Source organism: Neoarius graeffei, chromosome 19 (assembly GCF_027579695.1).
Source record: "Neoarius graeffei isolate fNeoGra1 chromosome 19, fNeoGra1.pri, whole genome shotgun sequence".
Classification (NCBI taxonomy): domain Eukaryota; kingdom Metazoa; phylum Chordata; class Actinopteri; order Siluriformes; family Ariidae; genus Neoarius; species Neoarius graeffei.
This window is the reverse complement of record NC_083587.1, coordinates 33,841,918-33,858,829: the sequence shown is the minus strand read 5'-3', so window position 1 is coordinate 33,858,829 and position 16,912 is coordinate 33,841,918. Positions and strand designations below refer to the sequence as shown.

The following is a 16,912-nucleotide window of genomic DNA, read 5'->3' as shown; positions in this document are numbered from 1 at the left end:
GCCTGCGACCCTGTAGAACAGGATAAGCGGCTACAGATAAGGGATGGATGGATGGACGGATGGATGGATTTGATCAGTTATGACATGTCTGGTATCTGAAAATGATCTTCTTCAGTTTTGCACTAGAGCAATGAGTCAAATGAGTAGTCTTACAAAAAAAGATGCCAAACAAGGTGTTAGCATTAAATAGTCAAGTCAAGTTTATTTGTATAGCGCTTTTAACAATAGACATCATCACAAAGCAGCTTTACAGAATTTTAATGACTTTAAACATGAGCTAATTTTATCCCTAATCTATCCTCAATGAGCAAGCTTGGTATAATAGAATTTGAATTTTATATTATAAATTATTATTCTTTATATTTATGTAGTATATTTATATAATATCAGCAGGTTACCCAGCATTGCAGAATTCTGGGTTGCCCCCAGACTTCCATGTCAAATTTGTTGAAGATCCATCGAGCAATGGTGATGTTAACCCAAGACAAACAAAAATCCAAACATCCACCACTCAGGGGCCCACCAGGGACCCCCTGGGACCCAAAAATGAAATTTCAGAGTCCTGCCAAATTGTGGTTCTCTCCTGTACCTATGTGCTAAATTTAGTGATCTGTCGAGAGTTTGTGTTGATAAATGTAACATGAAAGGCATTGAGGGAGGGGGTGGGTGGATTCTGTGGCCCCCAGGGACCTCCCTGAGGCCCGTACATGAATTTTATTTATATCTGCAAAATTCCGGGTCATCCCCCGACCTATTTGCCAAATTTGGCAAAAATCAGTCTAGAAATGGTGACGTTAGGTCAAGACAAACAAACAAATAAACAAACAAACAAACTTTGCCACTCATTACATAGATAAATAATAATGATATATATTATTCTTTATATTAAATGTATATTATGAATATATTATTTATATTCAAATGTTCTATTATAATTTTATTAGAATTATAATAGAAAAATCGAATTTTCTTTGTGAACTGAAGCACAAACAACAAAAATGGCTAAAGAGTAATGGAGCTGTTTGTGCAGCTATCTGTAAAGTAAAAAATAAAACACAGTGCTGTGTTCCATTATCAGAAAAACAGGATCAATAATGGTGAGGTGTGATGTGTTACCGTCATGAAGTTGATCATTTTCAAAGTCCCGATACATTTTTTCCTTGTGTTGAAAAATTTAACAGCTTTACTACTGACTGTTGCAAAGCACTGACACTGGAAAGTCCTTGAAAAAGTGTTAAATAAATGCGTTCACACAGAAAACGTCACCATATCAACAATTACGTCATTTTTTAAAATCCATATGCACTCTTCGAAAATAAAGTACAACCCCGATTCCAAAAAAGTTGGGACAAAGTGCAAATTGTAAATAAAAACGGAATGCAATGATGTGGAAGTTTCAAAATTCCATATTTTATTCAGAATAGAACATAGATGACATATCAAATGTTTAAACTGAGAAAATGCATCATTTAAAGAGAAAAATTAGGTGATTTTAAATTTCATGACAACAACACATCTCAAAAAAGTTGGGACAAGGCCATGTTTACCACTGTGAGACATCCCCTTTTCTCTTTACAACAGTCTGTAAACGTCTGGGGACTGAGGAGACAAGTTGCTCAAGTTTAGGGATAGGAATGTTAACCCATTCTTGTCTAATGTAGGATTCTAGTTGCTCAACTGTCTTAGGTCTTTTTTTGTCGTATCTTCCGTTTTATGATGCGCCAAATGTTTTCTATGGGTGAAAGATCTGGACTGCAGGCTGGCCAGTTCAGTACCCGGACCCTTCTTCTACGCAGCCATGATGCTGTAATTGATGCAGTATGTGGTTTGGCATTGTCATGTTGGAAAATGCAAGGTCTTCCCTGAAAGAGACGTCGTCTGGATGGGAGCATATGTTGCTCTAGAACCTGGATATACCTTTCAGCACTGATGGTGTCTTTCCAGATGTGTAAGCTGCCCATGCCACACGCACTAATGCAACCCCATACCATCAGAGATGCAGGCTTCTGAACTGAGTGCTGACAACAACTTGGGTCATCCTTCTCCTCTTTAGTCCGAATGACACGGCGTCCCTGATTTCCATAAAGAACTTCAAATTTTGATTTGTCTGACCACAGAACAGTTTTCCACTTTGCCACAGTCCATTTTAAATGAGCCTTGGCCCAGAGAAGATGTCTGCGCTTCTGGATCATGTTTAGATACGGCTTCTTCTTTGAACTATAGAGTTTTAGCTGGCAACGGCGGATGGCACGGTGAATTGTGTTCACAGATAATGTTCTCTGGAAATATTCCTGAGCCCATTTTGTGATTTCCAATACAGAAGCATGCCTGTATGTGATGCAGTGCCGTCTAAGGGCCCGAAGATCACGGGCACCCAGTATGGTTTTCCGGCCTTGACCCTTACGCACAGAGATTCTTCCAGATTCTCTGAATCTTTTTTTTTTAAAGATATTTTTTTGGGCTTTTTGCACCTTTATTGGATAGGACAGTGTAGAGACAGGAAATGAGCGGGAGAGAGAGAGACGGGAAGGGATCGGGAAATGACCTCGGGCCGGAATCGAACCCGGGTCGCCCGCATTCATGGTATGGCGCCTTAACCACCTGAGCCACGACGCCCCCTCTCTGAATCTTTTGATGATATTATGCACTGTAGATGATGATATGTTCAAACTCTTTGCAATTTTACACTGTCGAACTCCTTTCTGATATTGCTCCACTATTTGTCGGTGCAGAATTAGGGGGATTGGTGATCCTCTTCCCATCTTTACTTCTGAGAGCTGCTGCCACTCCAAGATGCTCTTTTTATACCCAGTCATGTTAATGACCTATTGCCAATTGACCTAATGAGTTGCAATTTGGTCCTCCAGCTGTTCCTTTTTTGTACCTTTAACTTTTCCAGCCTCTTATTGCCCCTGTCCCAACTTTTTTGAGATGTGTTGCTGTCATGAAATTTCAAATGAGCCAGTATTTGGCATGAAATTTCAAAATGTCTCACTTTCGACATTTGATATGTTGCCTATGTTCTATTGTGAATACAGGGAGTGCAGAATTATTAGGCAAATGAGTATGTTGACCACATTACCCTCTCTATGCATGTTGGCCTACTCCAAGCTGCATAGGCTTGAAAGCCTCCTACCAATTAAGCATACCAGGTGATGTGCATCTCTGTAATGAAAAGGGTTGTGGTCTAATGACATCAACACCCTATATCAGGTGTGCAAAATTATTAGGCAACTTCCTTTCCTTTGGCAAAATGGGTCAGAAGAGGGATTTGACGGACTCAGAAAAGTAAAAAATAGTGACATATATTGCAAAGGGATGGAGCACTCTTAAAATTGCCCAGCTTTTGAAGCGTGACCATCGAACAATCAAGCGCTTCATTCAAAATAGTCAACAGGGTCGCAAGAAGCGCGTTGAAAAAAAAAGGCGCAAACTAACTACCCGTGAACTGAGGAAAGTCAAGCGTGAAGCTGCCAAGATGCCACTCGCCACCAGTTTTGCCATATTTCAGAGCTGCAACATCACTGGAGTGTCAAAAAGCACAAGGTGTGCAATACTCAGGGACACGGCCAAGGTAACAAAGGCTGAAAAATGACCACCACTGAACAAGACACACAAGATGAAACGTCAAGACTGGGCCAAGAAGTATCACAAGACTGATTTTTCTAAGGTCTTATGGACAGATGAAATGAGAGTGAGTCTTGATGGGCCAGATGGATGGGCTCGTGGCTGGATCAGCAAAGGGCAGAGAGCTCCAGTCCGACTCAGACGCCAGGAAGGTGGAGGTGGGGTACTGGTATGGGCTGGTATCATCAAAGATGAGCTTGTGGGACCTTTTCGGGTTGAGGATGGCGTCAAGCTCAACTCCCAGTCCTATTGTCAGTTTTTGGAAGACACCTTCTTCAAGCAGTGGTACAGGAAAAAGTCAGCATCCTTCAAGAAAAACATGATTTTCATGCAGGACAATGCTCCATCACACGCATCCAAGAACTCCACAGCATGGCTGGCCAGAAAGGGTCTAAAGGAAGAAAGATTAATGACGTGGCCTCCTTGTTCACCTGATCTGAACCCCATAGAAAAGCCTCCTTGTTCACCTGATCTGAACCCCATAGAAAACCTGTGGTCCCTCATCAAATGTGAGATCTACAAGGAGGGGAAACAGTACACATCTCTGAACAGTGTCTGGGAGGCTGTGGTTGCTGCTGCACGCAATGTTGATCGCAAACAGATCAAAACACTGACCGAATCCATGGATGGCAGGCTTTTGAGTGTCCTTGTAAAGAAAGGTGGCTATATTAGTCACTGATTTTTTTTTTTTGAATGCCAGCAATGTATATTAGTGAATGTTGAGTTGTTATATTGGTTTCCCTGGTGAAAATAAATGAGTGAAATGGGTATATGTTTGTTTTTTGTTAAGTTGCCTAATAATTATGCACAGTTATAGTCACCTGCACACACAGATATCCTCCTAAGATAGCTAAAACTAAGAAAGCCCTACTCCAACTTCCAAAAATACTCAGCTTTGATATTTATGAGTCTTTTGGGTTCATCAAGAACATAGTTGTTTTTCAATAATAAAACTAATCCTCAAAAATACAACTTGCCTAATAATTCTGCACTCCCTGTACAATATCAGTTTTTGAGATTTGTAAATTATTGCATTCCGTTTTTATTTACAATTTGTACTTTGTCCCAACTTTTTGGGAATCGGGGTTGTATATTATTGTGCCTTTAGGTGCACAATGGCTTGTCACTAGGGCAGTACCCTCAAAGGTATTTATTTGTACCCTTTATATACTGCTTTGGAACATACTGTATATGTACCTTTTTGGCCCTAGAAATGTACACATAGTTACCTTGAGGTCCAATAATAAGCCCTAAGGGGTACATTAGCATAGACTGTACCATCGGGCAGGGGTTCTCAACCTTTTCTACTGTAAGGTCCATCTATTCATACTTGTAACATGTCGGGGCCCATTAAAAAAGATCCCCAATTATTTTGGATCTATTCTATTAGAATCTAATAATCTACTGTAAAGTGTATTAATGGGATGCAACATCACTCCCTGTTACAGATGGGAGCCCAGGAATTAAATAAATGCAATAAAAACAAACTGTTTTTAATTGTAGGTATTGTATTTACAACTGTATGGATGTGTCAGAAGCCAAACCATACGGTACCATGCAGGGCATTCTCAGTCAAAAGGGATTAATGATCCAAAAGTGGAGTCTGGTCCATTAACACAAGAATTTATTGCCATGTTTGTGTTCAGCAAACAAGCAAGTTATTAAAACCAAGAAGCACACTCAAAAGAAGTGGATATAGAAACCACTCAATGGGATTAGATCCTTACACGCTAACAAAGAAGGATTTTTCTTATGAGTTGGAAAATTATCCATCCTTTGAGTTCCCCGACGTCTCAAACTACCTGGTGCTGCAGGCGTCATTCTACACGGACACAGATGGAAACTTGGAAGAGCATGGAGGAGTACAACTTTTTATATGTGGCTGGGTTAAAGATCTGGGGATCAGGACACTACAAGATAGACGACGGCAGACGGACCTAAGTGCAGGAAGAGTGTTTATTAGCAGGCGTGATATTTACAAAAACAAAACACAAACGAAAGGAAAACAGAATCATAAAGCAGAGTATTTAAACAGCGTTATAAACATGGCGAGAAGCAAATGTGACCGTGATAATGATGATGCTTCGCAAAGCCTCTGTGAAAACAGCTTCTGTATCTGTGCGTGCTGATTGCGCTCAAATCAGTATCAGGTGTTTCCCATAATGATTGGGTCCCAAGCACGTGCACAACGCGCTCCGTGAGCGAGCACAGCCGTTCAAGCTGTGCCAGACTCAAGCATGCAAAGGCGTGACAGTCAAGTGTTCACTTTCTGTGTGACCACAACTTTTAGCTCACGTGTATATTGCCATGCATCGCCGCCAAAACACCTAATTTTCATCAATAACCCATCGCAAAGCATCGCGAGCTGTAGTGTGACCGTAGCTTAATGAGGTGGAGGTGACGTTGGATGCAACCCAGCAATTGTACCTTACGACGAGTAAAAATTAGCTTCAATTCACAGCCCACTAGATGGCATTAATGGGCCGCGGCCCAGTGGTTGAGAAACACTGTTTTAAAAGACTAAAGTACTGAGGAAGTGTGATGCACTTCCTCATTATTGATGTAACTTCCTAGATATGATTTTACACCCTATTCTTATTCCCTTATCTTTAACTTGCTCCTTAGTCCTCATTTGACTCCTTTCCTTCAGTAACAGTGTAACTGAGGTGGTTTTTGTTGGGAGCTATTTAAATGGGACCTGTGTTTTTTCTCCTCCCAATTTTCTTCCTAATTTAGTTATGGCTAATTCAGGTACCAACCAGGGAGGGCGAAGGTCATCACATGACTTTAAAGTACACTACCGTTCAAAAGTTTGGGGTCACTTTGAAATGTCCTTATTTCTGAAAGAAAAGCAGTGTTCTTTTCAATGAAGGTCACTTTAAACTAATCAGAAATCCACTCTATACATTGCTAATGTGGTAAATGACTATTCTAGCTGCAAATGTCTGGTTTTTGGTGCAATATCTCCATAGGTGTATAGAGGCCCATTTCCAGCAACTCTCACTCCAGTGTTCTAATGGTACAATGTGTTTGCTCATTGCCTCAGAAGGCTAATGGATGATTAGAAAACCCTTGTACAATCATGTTAGCACAGCTGAAAACAGTTGAGCTCTTTAGAGAAGCTATAAAACTGACCTTCCTTTGAGCAGATTGAGTTTCTGGAGCATCACATTTGTGGGGTCGATTAAATGCTCAAAATGGCCAGAAAAATGTCTTGACTATATTTTCGATTCATTTTACAACTTATGGTGGGAAATAAAAGTGTGACTTTTCATGGAAAATACAAAATTGTCTGGGTGACCCCAAACTTTTGAACGGTAGTGTAGTATTGAACTACTTTAAAGAAAGAAAGAAAGAAAGAAAGAAAGAAAGAAAGAAAGAAAGAAAGCACAACTTTATTCATCACACACTTGTGAAATTTCCTCTCTGCATTTAACCCATCTGAAGCAGTGAACACACGTGAGCAATGAGCACACACACATACCCAGAGCAGTGAGCAGCCATGCTAACAGCGCTCAGGGAGCAGTTGGGAGTCAGGTGCCTCGCTCAAGGGCACCTCAGCCCAAGGCCGTCCCATATTAACCTAACCACATGTCTTTGGACTGTGGGGGAAACCGGAGCACCCGGAGGAAACCCACGCGGACACGGGGAGAACATGCAAACTCCACACAGAAAGGCCCTCGCCGGCCACGGGGCTCGAACCCAGAACCTTCTTGCTGTGAGGCAACAGCGCTAACCACTACACCACCGTGCTAACCACTACACCACCATTTAAGTCTAATTAAACAGAGTACTTTCACACCAATTTTCAGTTTGCTCAAATGAAGATTGCAAACACTTGGATCAATGTGTGTACATTAACTTTTTCACCAAACTAAACTTTTAAAATCAGTTTTGTTTATCACTCTGAGTGATTTACCTGACATGATGAACCGTGTGCACCTTCCATCTTCATAATGATTGGTTCTCCAATTAAAGACACAGTTTTTACCTGTTAATATCAGAGTGTCAGTTTCTGATCATAATGAATCACCTTAAAAGAAAATAAAAATCTAATCCATGAGTAAATCATGCCTGCCCTGTTCTGTTTTTAAAATGTTGCCCAATTTTTACTTAATTATTTCTAATCGAAATATTTCTTATTTCTAATGGATTAAACACTTAAAATACAATAATTAATCCATAACTATAAATTTTTCCCTTTTAAAAATCTCTCTTTGAGTCAATAATCAACATGATTACACGTCCAATTTCATAATATGAAAATAAATTCCCCAAAGCCACCACCAGAGGGCGCTGTTATTTCAGATATTGCTAATTCACAGGTATGACTTAATAAAATAGATGATCAGAAATTGAATTTATATAAAAAATACCATCCTAGAACGATTTCCTAAAGCATGTGTGGCTATTATTATTATTATTATTATTATTATTATTAGTAGTAGTAGTAGTAGTATTAGTATCTAATTTCAGCAAACAAGGAATAATCAGATGAATGAACCAAAACCACTATAATTTTCAAACCTCACATTGTCTTCCAGCCCACTATAATCATGAGGATAAAGGTACAGCTCATGTAGAAGTGTGTTTGTTGTCCAGTTCCACCAGTCATCAAGCTTCTGGATTGAAGGACTCCTACATTTTGAACAAAGCATTATGGGTGAAATGACCTTACCATCTGTATGTTCAGCATATTGATTAATATGATCTGAAATATGTGGCATTTACCCAGGAAAGCGAGCTCTGAGTGCCTGATTCAGAAACAACTTATCATGGGAGGACTTTCCGTAAGCCAAAAAGCCGACTGTAGATGAAGCAAACACATATAACACCAGCTTTCTGCAGAAACAATGAAAAATTGAAAAACAAAAAATTTGATACAACACCTTTTCATGTATATTATTTTAATGACATCCAATTCCTTTCATCGATCATTCCACTCACACCTATCCTATGTGAAGGGCATTTTGGAGACTTGATCCATGTTTTCAATCAATATTCTTGATCATGTTTATAATTCAAAAGATTTTGATCAATTCTGAACATCTGTGTCACTAAATTAAGAATAAAATACAAAGAGACCTGATTGTTTTATGAAGATATGTCCTCTTTTTAATTTGGCTCCTCACATTTTGAAGCTCAGTGGAAGTAGGCGGACGTACGAACCGCAGGTATCGGGCTCTTTTACGGGCTGCTAGTACCTGTCAATCAAAACAACCTCTGAGTGACTGTCTGACATTCACCTTTAATACAGTCAAGACTTACATGGCAAATAATATACAGACATAAGAAGTCTAGGATATCATACAGTGGTGCTTGAAAGTTTGTGAACCCTTTAGAATTTTCTGTATTTCTGCATAAATATGACCAAAAACATCATCAGATTTTCACACAAGTCCTAAAAGTAGATAAAGAGAACCCCGTTAAACAAGTGAGACAAAAATATTACACTTGGTCATTTGTTTATTGAGGAAAATGATCCAATATTACATATCTGTGAGTGGCAAAAGTATGTGAACCTTTGCTTTCAGTATCTGGTGTGACCCCCCTTGTGCAGCAATAACTGCAACTAAACGTTTCCGGTAACTGTTGATCAGTCCTGCACACCGGCTTGGAGGAATTTTAGCCCATTCCTCCGTACAGAACAGCTTCAACTCTGGGATGTTGGTGGGTTTCCTCACATGAACTGCTCGCTTCAGGTCCTTCCACAACATTTCGATTGGATTAAGGTCAGGACTTTGATTTGGCCGTTCCAAAACATTAACTTTATTCTTCTTTAACCATTCTTTGGTAGAACAGCTTGTGTGCTTAGGGTTGTTGTCTTGCTGCATGACCCACCTTCTCTTGAGATTCAGTTCATGGACAGATGTCCTGACATTTTCCTTTAGAATTGGCTGGTATAATTCAGAATTCATTGTTCCATCAATGATGGCAAGCCGTCCTGGCCCAGATGCAGCAAAACAGGCAGAAACCATGATACTACCACCACCATGTTTCACAGATGGGATAAGGTTCTTATGCTGGAATGCAGTGTTTTCCTTTCTCCAAACATAATGCTTCTCATTTAAACCAAAAAGTTCTATTTTGTACATGGTGTTCCAGGCATGTACCCCCGGGAGGAGGCCTCGGGGAAGACCCAGGACACTCTGGAGGGACTATGTCTCTTGGCTGGCCTGGGAATGCCTCGGTGTTCTTCCCGAGGAGCTGGCCGAGGTGTCTGGGGAAAGGGAAGTCTGGGCTTCCATACTCAGACTGCTGCCTCCGCGACCCGGTCCCAGATAAGTGGAAGAAGACGAGACGAGTTCTATTTTGGTCTCATCCGTTCACAAAACATTTTTCCAATAGCCTTCTGGCTTGTCCACGTGATCTTTAGCAAACTGCAGACGAGCAGCAACGTTCGTTTTGGAGAGCAGTGGCTTTCTCCTTGCAACCCTGCCATGCACACCATTGTTGTTCAGTGTTCTCCTGATGGTGGACTCATGAACATTAACATTAGCCAATGTGAGAGAGGCCTTCAGTTGCTTAAAAGTTACCCTGGGGTCCTTTGTGACCTCACTGACTATTACATGCCTTGCTCTTGGAGTGATCTTTGTTGGTTGACCACTCCTAGGGAGGGTAACAATGGTCTTGAATTTCCTCCATTTGTACACAATCTGTCTGACTGTGGATTGGTGGAGTCCAAACTCTTTAGAGATGGTTTTGTAACCTTTTCCAGCCTGATGAGCATCAATAACGCTTTTTCTGAGGTCCTCAGAAATCTCCTTTGTTCGTGCCATGATACACTTCCACAAATGTGTGTTGTGAAGATCAGACTTTGATAGATCCCTGTTCTTTAAATAAAACAGGGTGCCCACTCACACCTGATTGTCATCCCATTGATTGAAAACACCTGACTCTAATTTCACCTTCAAATTAACTGCTAAGCCTAGAGGTTCACATACTTTTGCCACTCACAGATATGTAATATTGGATTATTTTCCTCAATAAATAAATGACCAAGTATAATATTTTTGTTTCATTTGTTTAACTGGGTTCTCTTTATCTACTTTTAGGACTTGTGTGAAAATCTGATGATGTTTTAGGTCATATTTATGCAGAAATATAGAAAATTCTAAAGGGTTCGCAAACTTTCAAGCACCACTGTATAGCTTCAGCACTAAGTCTATATTTGAATAAGGAGAAGTTTCTCCAGGTGATTTTTTTCCACCTGATACAATTTCTTAAAAGCATGAGGATGTCTCTGAAAATTCAAACTACCTTTTCAAAATTCCTACTGATCTCCTCTGTGTGATATGAGCTGGGTAAGGACTGCTTCTTCACACAGGCTCCATTTTGTCTGTTATTTTTTAGCAGCTCTATGACGGGCTCATCAACAGCTGGGTTTTGGCAAAAATAGCCTTGAGCTCCATGTCGCAGAGTCACAGATACCGCAATAATAAATATCTGAATTAGAACAAATTGTCATTATCATGTCATTGTCAGTGCATAATCAGACTGATTAATAATCACTAGTAAATGATTAATGATTTATTACAAACTGCCATAACTGACAGCTAGATAATAAGCAAAGTATGGGTCAAAGTGACCTATTTTATATTTAATATTTTTAAAATGGTGTTTCCGACATAACATTTCTGTGCTCGTTTCAGACTTTAATAATGAACAAGCAAAATTAGTTGCTGAACAATTTTTTTTTAATCCTGAGATTAACATGATTAATTAAATTATTTTTAAATGAAAGTTGAAATTTTACTGAAATAAAAGCTGTCAATGAGAGAAAATTGAGAAGTACTAAATAGAACTAGAAGGTTAAAGTGCCATTCCACCATTGGATGTATTCTTTGGCATAAAATACAATATCATATATTTTGACAACATATATAAATGGTATCACTAGACAGAGAAATCTTTTAGCTTCAAAATGATATATCAAACACCTGGCGACTTGTCCAGGGTGTACCCCGCCTTTCGCCCGTAGTCAGCTGGGATAGGCTCCAGCTTGCCTGCGACCCTGTAGAAGGATAAAGCGGCTAGAGATAATGAGATGAGATGAGATGATATATCAAACATAATTTTTTGACAACGACAAGTATATTAATTTTGCGACCAAAGTCACCTACCCTTTTAATTTCCGCGCGTGATGTCATCGGCAGGTTCCCCTTCTTGTGTACCACGTGACGTGTGACGTGGCACATATTATCAGCAATGGCGGATAGAACGCGATAAAAATAATACCAATAAATCTAGCTAATACCAATAAATCTAGCTAACTGAAAGATTAACTCAAAATTTTTCGCAATTTTTTTGGCCCCCATATACGAGGAGAAATGACTCTCTCACTTTGGGGGTTTCCTGGTCTAAAAATAGACCGACACGTGGTACACAAGAAGGGGAACCTGCCGATGGCATCACGTTTCACTACCGCGCGAAAATTAAAAGGGTAGGTGACTTTGGTCGCAAAATTAATATACTTGTCGTTGTCAAAAAATTATGTTTGATATATCATTTTGAAGCTAAAAGATTTCTCTGTCTAGTCATGTTGTCATAAAATATATTGTATTTTATGCCAAAGAATACATCCAATGGTGGAATGGCACTTTAAGTATATATATATATATATATATATATATATATATATATATATATATATATATATATATATATATATATATAAACTAATGGGAAAAAATAAGAGTAAACTCCTACAGCAGGATGAAATGAAAATGATGGACAGATTTACCATTGCTGGATGTGCCGCAAAAGCACAGAAGAGCAGAGAGAAAAATACTGACTGAATCCATAGGAGACACTTTGTAGAGCTGAATCTGTGAAGGAAAGTGTTTATAATAGTCTTTACTATTTTTTTAAGGAATAGCACAGTGTTTAATCATAATCTCTGTGCACCACATATGTAGCATATATCAATTCCCATTCACAACAATAATCATGTTATTATTTGTCCTGAAAATGAAATGAAAAACCTGGTGAATCAAAGCTCACGTATAAAGGAAGTCTTGTTGAATTTTGTAAGTAAAAGTTCTGAAATGTTTTTGTAACATGAATTATTGAGTCAGGCGGCACAGTGGTGTAGTGGTTAGCGCTGTTGCCTCACAGCAAGAAGGTCCGGGTTCGAGCCCCGTGGCTGGCGAGGGCCTTTCTGTGTGGAGTTTGCATGTTCTCCCTGTGTCTGTGTGGGTTTCCTCCGGGTGCTCCGGTTTCCCCCACAGTCCAAAGACATGCAGGTTAGGTTAACTGGTGACTCTAAATTGACCGTAGGTGTGAATGTGAGTGTGAATGGTTGTCTGTGTCTATGTGTCAGCCCTGTGATGACCTGGCGACTTGTCCAGGGTGTACCCCGCCTCTCGCCCATAGTCAGCTGGGATAGGCTCCAGCTTGCCTGCAACCCTGTAGAACAGGATAAAGCGGCTACAGATAACGGATGGATGGATGAATTATTGAGTCAAATGTATGTTGTATTTGAAATCAAGCTCCTAATTGCTATTATTAGAAAGCCATAGCCTAATGGTTAGAGAAGCAGCTTTGGGAACAAAAGGTTGCCGTTTTGATTCCTTGGACCAGCAGGAATGGCTGAAGCACCCTTGAGCAAAGCACCTAACCCCTAACTGCTCCCCAGGCTGCTCTGGGTATGTTGTACATCGCTCTGGATAAAAGCATCTGCTAAATGCCATTAATGCCATTAGAGGCTAACCGCAGACCTCTTTTAGGGCCTTTTATGTAATGTGTTACAAACACAGTCACAACAGCTTATGAAGTGTGTCAGTTTCCTCCTGATCACAATGAAAACAACAAAACCTCATAAGTAACTGGAAGGGCCTATCCCAGGAAGTCTGGGCAGGAATATACCCTGAATTTGGATGCCATTCTCACTTACTGGCAAATTAGCATTGTCAATGTTTTTGGGAGAAGGGAGTAAACCAGAGAACCTGCAGGAAACTACATGGATATCAGGAAAACATGCAAAACTCAGCACAGATTCTGGATCGAACTGGAAATCCTGTAGCTATGATACCGCCAATGCTTCCTGGTGCACTGCTGTACTGCCCTACTTTTATTGCTGTTGTTTTAAATTTGCAAGATATAGTTGTGCCCTATGCCCTGGGGTCAACAATAGAAAATTAATGGTGAGTGCAGAAGAGAAGTGAAGAAGAGAGCACAAGCAGGTTGGAATGGATGGAGGAGAGGAAGATGTCAAGAGTGATTTGTGACAGAAGGATAGCAGCAAGAGTGACAGGGAAACTGTACAAGACAGTAGTAAGAGCAGCGATGTTGTAAGGTTTGGAGACAGTGGCACTGACAAAAAGACAGGAGGCTGAACTGGACGTAGCAGAGTTGAAGATGCTGAGATTTTCATTGGGAATGACAAAGTTGGACAGGATTAGAAATGAGAATATTAGAGGGACAGCGCATGTAGGACGGCTTGGAGACAAAGTGAGAGAGGCGAGATTGAGATGGTTTGGACAAGTACACAGGAGAGATCCGGGGTATATTGGGAAAAGAATGCTTGAGATGAAGTTGCCAGGGAGAAGGAAAAGAGGAAGACCAAAGATGAGATTTATGGATGTGGTGAAGGAGGACATGAGGACGGTTGGTACTACAGACAAAAATATGGAGGACAGGAGGAGATGGAGGGACGTTATCCACTGTGGTGACCCTGAACGGGAACAGCTGAAAGAAGAAGAAGAAGAGTGCCCTATGCCCGAAGACTATCTTTATACGTGAGTTATCAGTAAACAGGTTTAGGTTTTGTCATGTCAAAGTTCTTGCCTGTGGTAATTGCACATACAGACCCTGGAGTGTTGCTTGAGAGACTTACTTCAGCCCGAGAATTCCAGTAATGATTATACAAGTGGTGAGCAAACACAGCCACAGAGCCCACGCCACATAGTAGCACCAAGCTTGCAGAGTTCGGCTTCTTCTAGAAACACTGTTCTTTAAGAAACTATTTACTGCAAGCAGACAATTAAACATGGCAAATACTTTTTATTAGTAGCCAGTCATTTTTCTGCATTTCTGTACTATAAAACTAAATATCCATTTTACTCTCCATATGATCTGTACTGTTCCTTCACCAAAATCCTGATGCTAAAGCTCCATATTTATCATTCATCATGTTCCCTGTGAATTTTTGTAACGCTACAAAAATACAATTCTTTCATACTTTACCCCATGAACAACACAATTGTTAGTGTTGTTCAGCCCGAGTTTTGATGGTCTTGTAGTCAAGACCATTGAAACCGAGACCAAGTCATGACCAAGACCAGAATGTATCAAGACCAAGACTTTGAGGGGTTAAGACTAGGTCAAGACCAAGACAAAGGCAGGGCGAGACTGAGTCAAGCCCAGAACCAGACCAGTGTGTGTGTGAAGGGGGGCGAGGAGGGGTGACAACCGTTAACAGTAACAAAAAATTAAAATTAGCAATGAGTCACCTTATTGGTTGCATTTGAAGCAGGAAATTTTACATCCAATCACAGTAATGATGTTAAAAATAAATCAGAGAATATACAAGCAATTTAGTGAAATCCCTGCAGTTGTGGTCTTGACTAGACTTGAAATAAAATCCCGAGTCCTCCATGTCTGAAACCGAGACAGGCCTGAATAACAATGCAGTCGATTCCAAGCCAAGACCAAGACCTTCAAAAAGTGATTTTGAGACCAAGACCAATCTCAAGTACTATAACACTAACAATTATCTATAAACTAGCAGGTTATTTGGCGTTGCCCGGGTTTTGCAAAATTCTGGGTTGCCCCCAGACTTCCATGTCAAATTTGGTGAAGATCCATCAAGAAATGATGTTAACCTAAGACAAACAAAAATCCAAACATCCACCACCAAGGGGCCCACCGGAGACCCCTGGGGCCCAAATATGGAATTTCTGAGTTCTGCCAAATTGTGGCTATCTCCTGTACCTCCATGCCAAGTTTAGTAAAGATCTGTTGAGAGTTTGTGTTGATAAATGTAACGTGAAAGGCATTGAGGAAGGGGGTGGGTGGATGTTGTGGCCCCCAGGGACCTCCCTGGGGCCCATACATAAATTTTGTTTATATCTGCAAAATTCCAGGTAATTCCCCCAGACCTACTTACCAAATTTGGTGAAAATCCATCGAGAAATGGCGACGTTGGCTCAAGACAAACTAACAAACTTTGCTGCTTATTATATAAATATTCACTAATATACTAATTGAAAATGCTTCTCTGTCCTCCTATCTTAGCCACACCGCTTCCCTAAATGTATTGTCAAGTTATAAACTGATTTCATATGTATCCCTGCCTATGACTCATTTTATAAGGATGTACTGATAAGAAATTCAGTTTGAAGTGTGAAAATTTAAAATTTCGACCAGTGCAACAGGTCTTTAATAATATTTTTCAGCACCAGTAATATCCACATGGTGCAAGCTGAAAGTTTATCTATACCTGAGCTCAAGGGCAGAGCTAAAGGGGGCGGGCGGGGCCATTGCCCCTGGGCCTTGAGCCCTCACCCTAGCCGTACAGGGCCCCACCCTTTGACATTCAGGCCCTCCCAATAAATGTGCCTTACGCAATTGGAAATTCCTTGAAACCTACAAGTTTTCACATGATTACAGACTAGTTGACCTATATATCTCTCATTTTTGCTACACACACTTATCATGGTTAAAAAAAATAAAATTAAAAAAACCCTGTGAAATCCCTAAAAAAACTTACAATATAATAAATTGTAATGTTTTCAAGCTAAACTAAGCTGCTCCTTTTGTATTTAATTGTTTTTCGTTTGAGGAATTTGCAAAAAAAAACGGCAATGCATGATGGGTAGGATCTAAAGGCTGCCTAACGTCCTCAACCCGCCTCTGCCCAACCTGCTGGTCCTCCCGCTACGATGCGCTTGTTGCGTTAAAGTACAGATGTGGAGATGTCATTAAAGCTCTCGACAAGCTCTCACTTACAAGCGAGAAAACGAATGAACGAGATGAGGCAGATGCACTTAAAAAGGCCATCATTAAATTTTAGTTCATATTTTTAATCAGCCTTCAGACAAAGATTTTGGAGTGCACTAACGCCATCTCAAGGTTACTGCAGGAGAAGACCATTGATCTCCTCAAAGCGTCTGCATTATTGCAGAATGCTGTACGAACTCTACAGGAGTACAGGGAGCAGTTTGATGAGGCAAAGGCTTCCACTCTGGCACTGGCTGTGAAATGGGGCAGTCAAACGCAATTTGTAGCCACCAGGTTGAAAAAAGTGAAGCGCCACTTTGATCACCTTAGCGAAGGCAGTCGG

At 40.3% G+C, this 16,912-nt stretch overlaps 1 protein-coding gene across 1 annotated transcript in view; it reads right to left on the bottom strand.

Moving 5' to 3' along the window:
• Window positions 1-16,912, bottom strand: part of LOC132867604 (polycystin-1-like protein 1) — a 117,117-nt gene that overhangs the window by 12,015 nt on the left and 88,190 nt on the right. The window contains exons 33-38 of the mRNA XM_060900587.1: window positions 14,465-14,597; window positions 13,523-13,574; window positions 8,705-8,831; window positions 8,359-8,434; window positions 8,160-8,265; window positions 7,547-7,618 (exon numbers count right to left, since the gene is read on the bottom strand). Of these exons, the coding sequence (XP_060756570.1) occupies window positions 7,547-7,618; window positions 8,160-8,265; window positions 8,359-8,434; window positions 8,705-8,831; window positions 13,523-13,574; window positions 14,465-14,597 (566 nt within the window). The remainder of the gene's footprint in view (window positions 1-7,546; window positions 7,619-8,159; window positions 8,266-8,358; window positions 8,435-8,704; window positions 8,832-13,522; window positions 13,575-14,464; window positions 14,598-16,912) is intronic.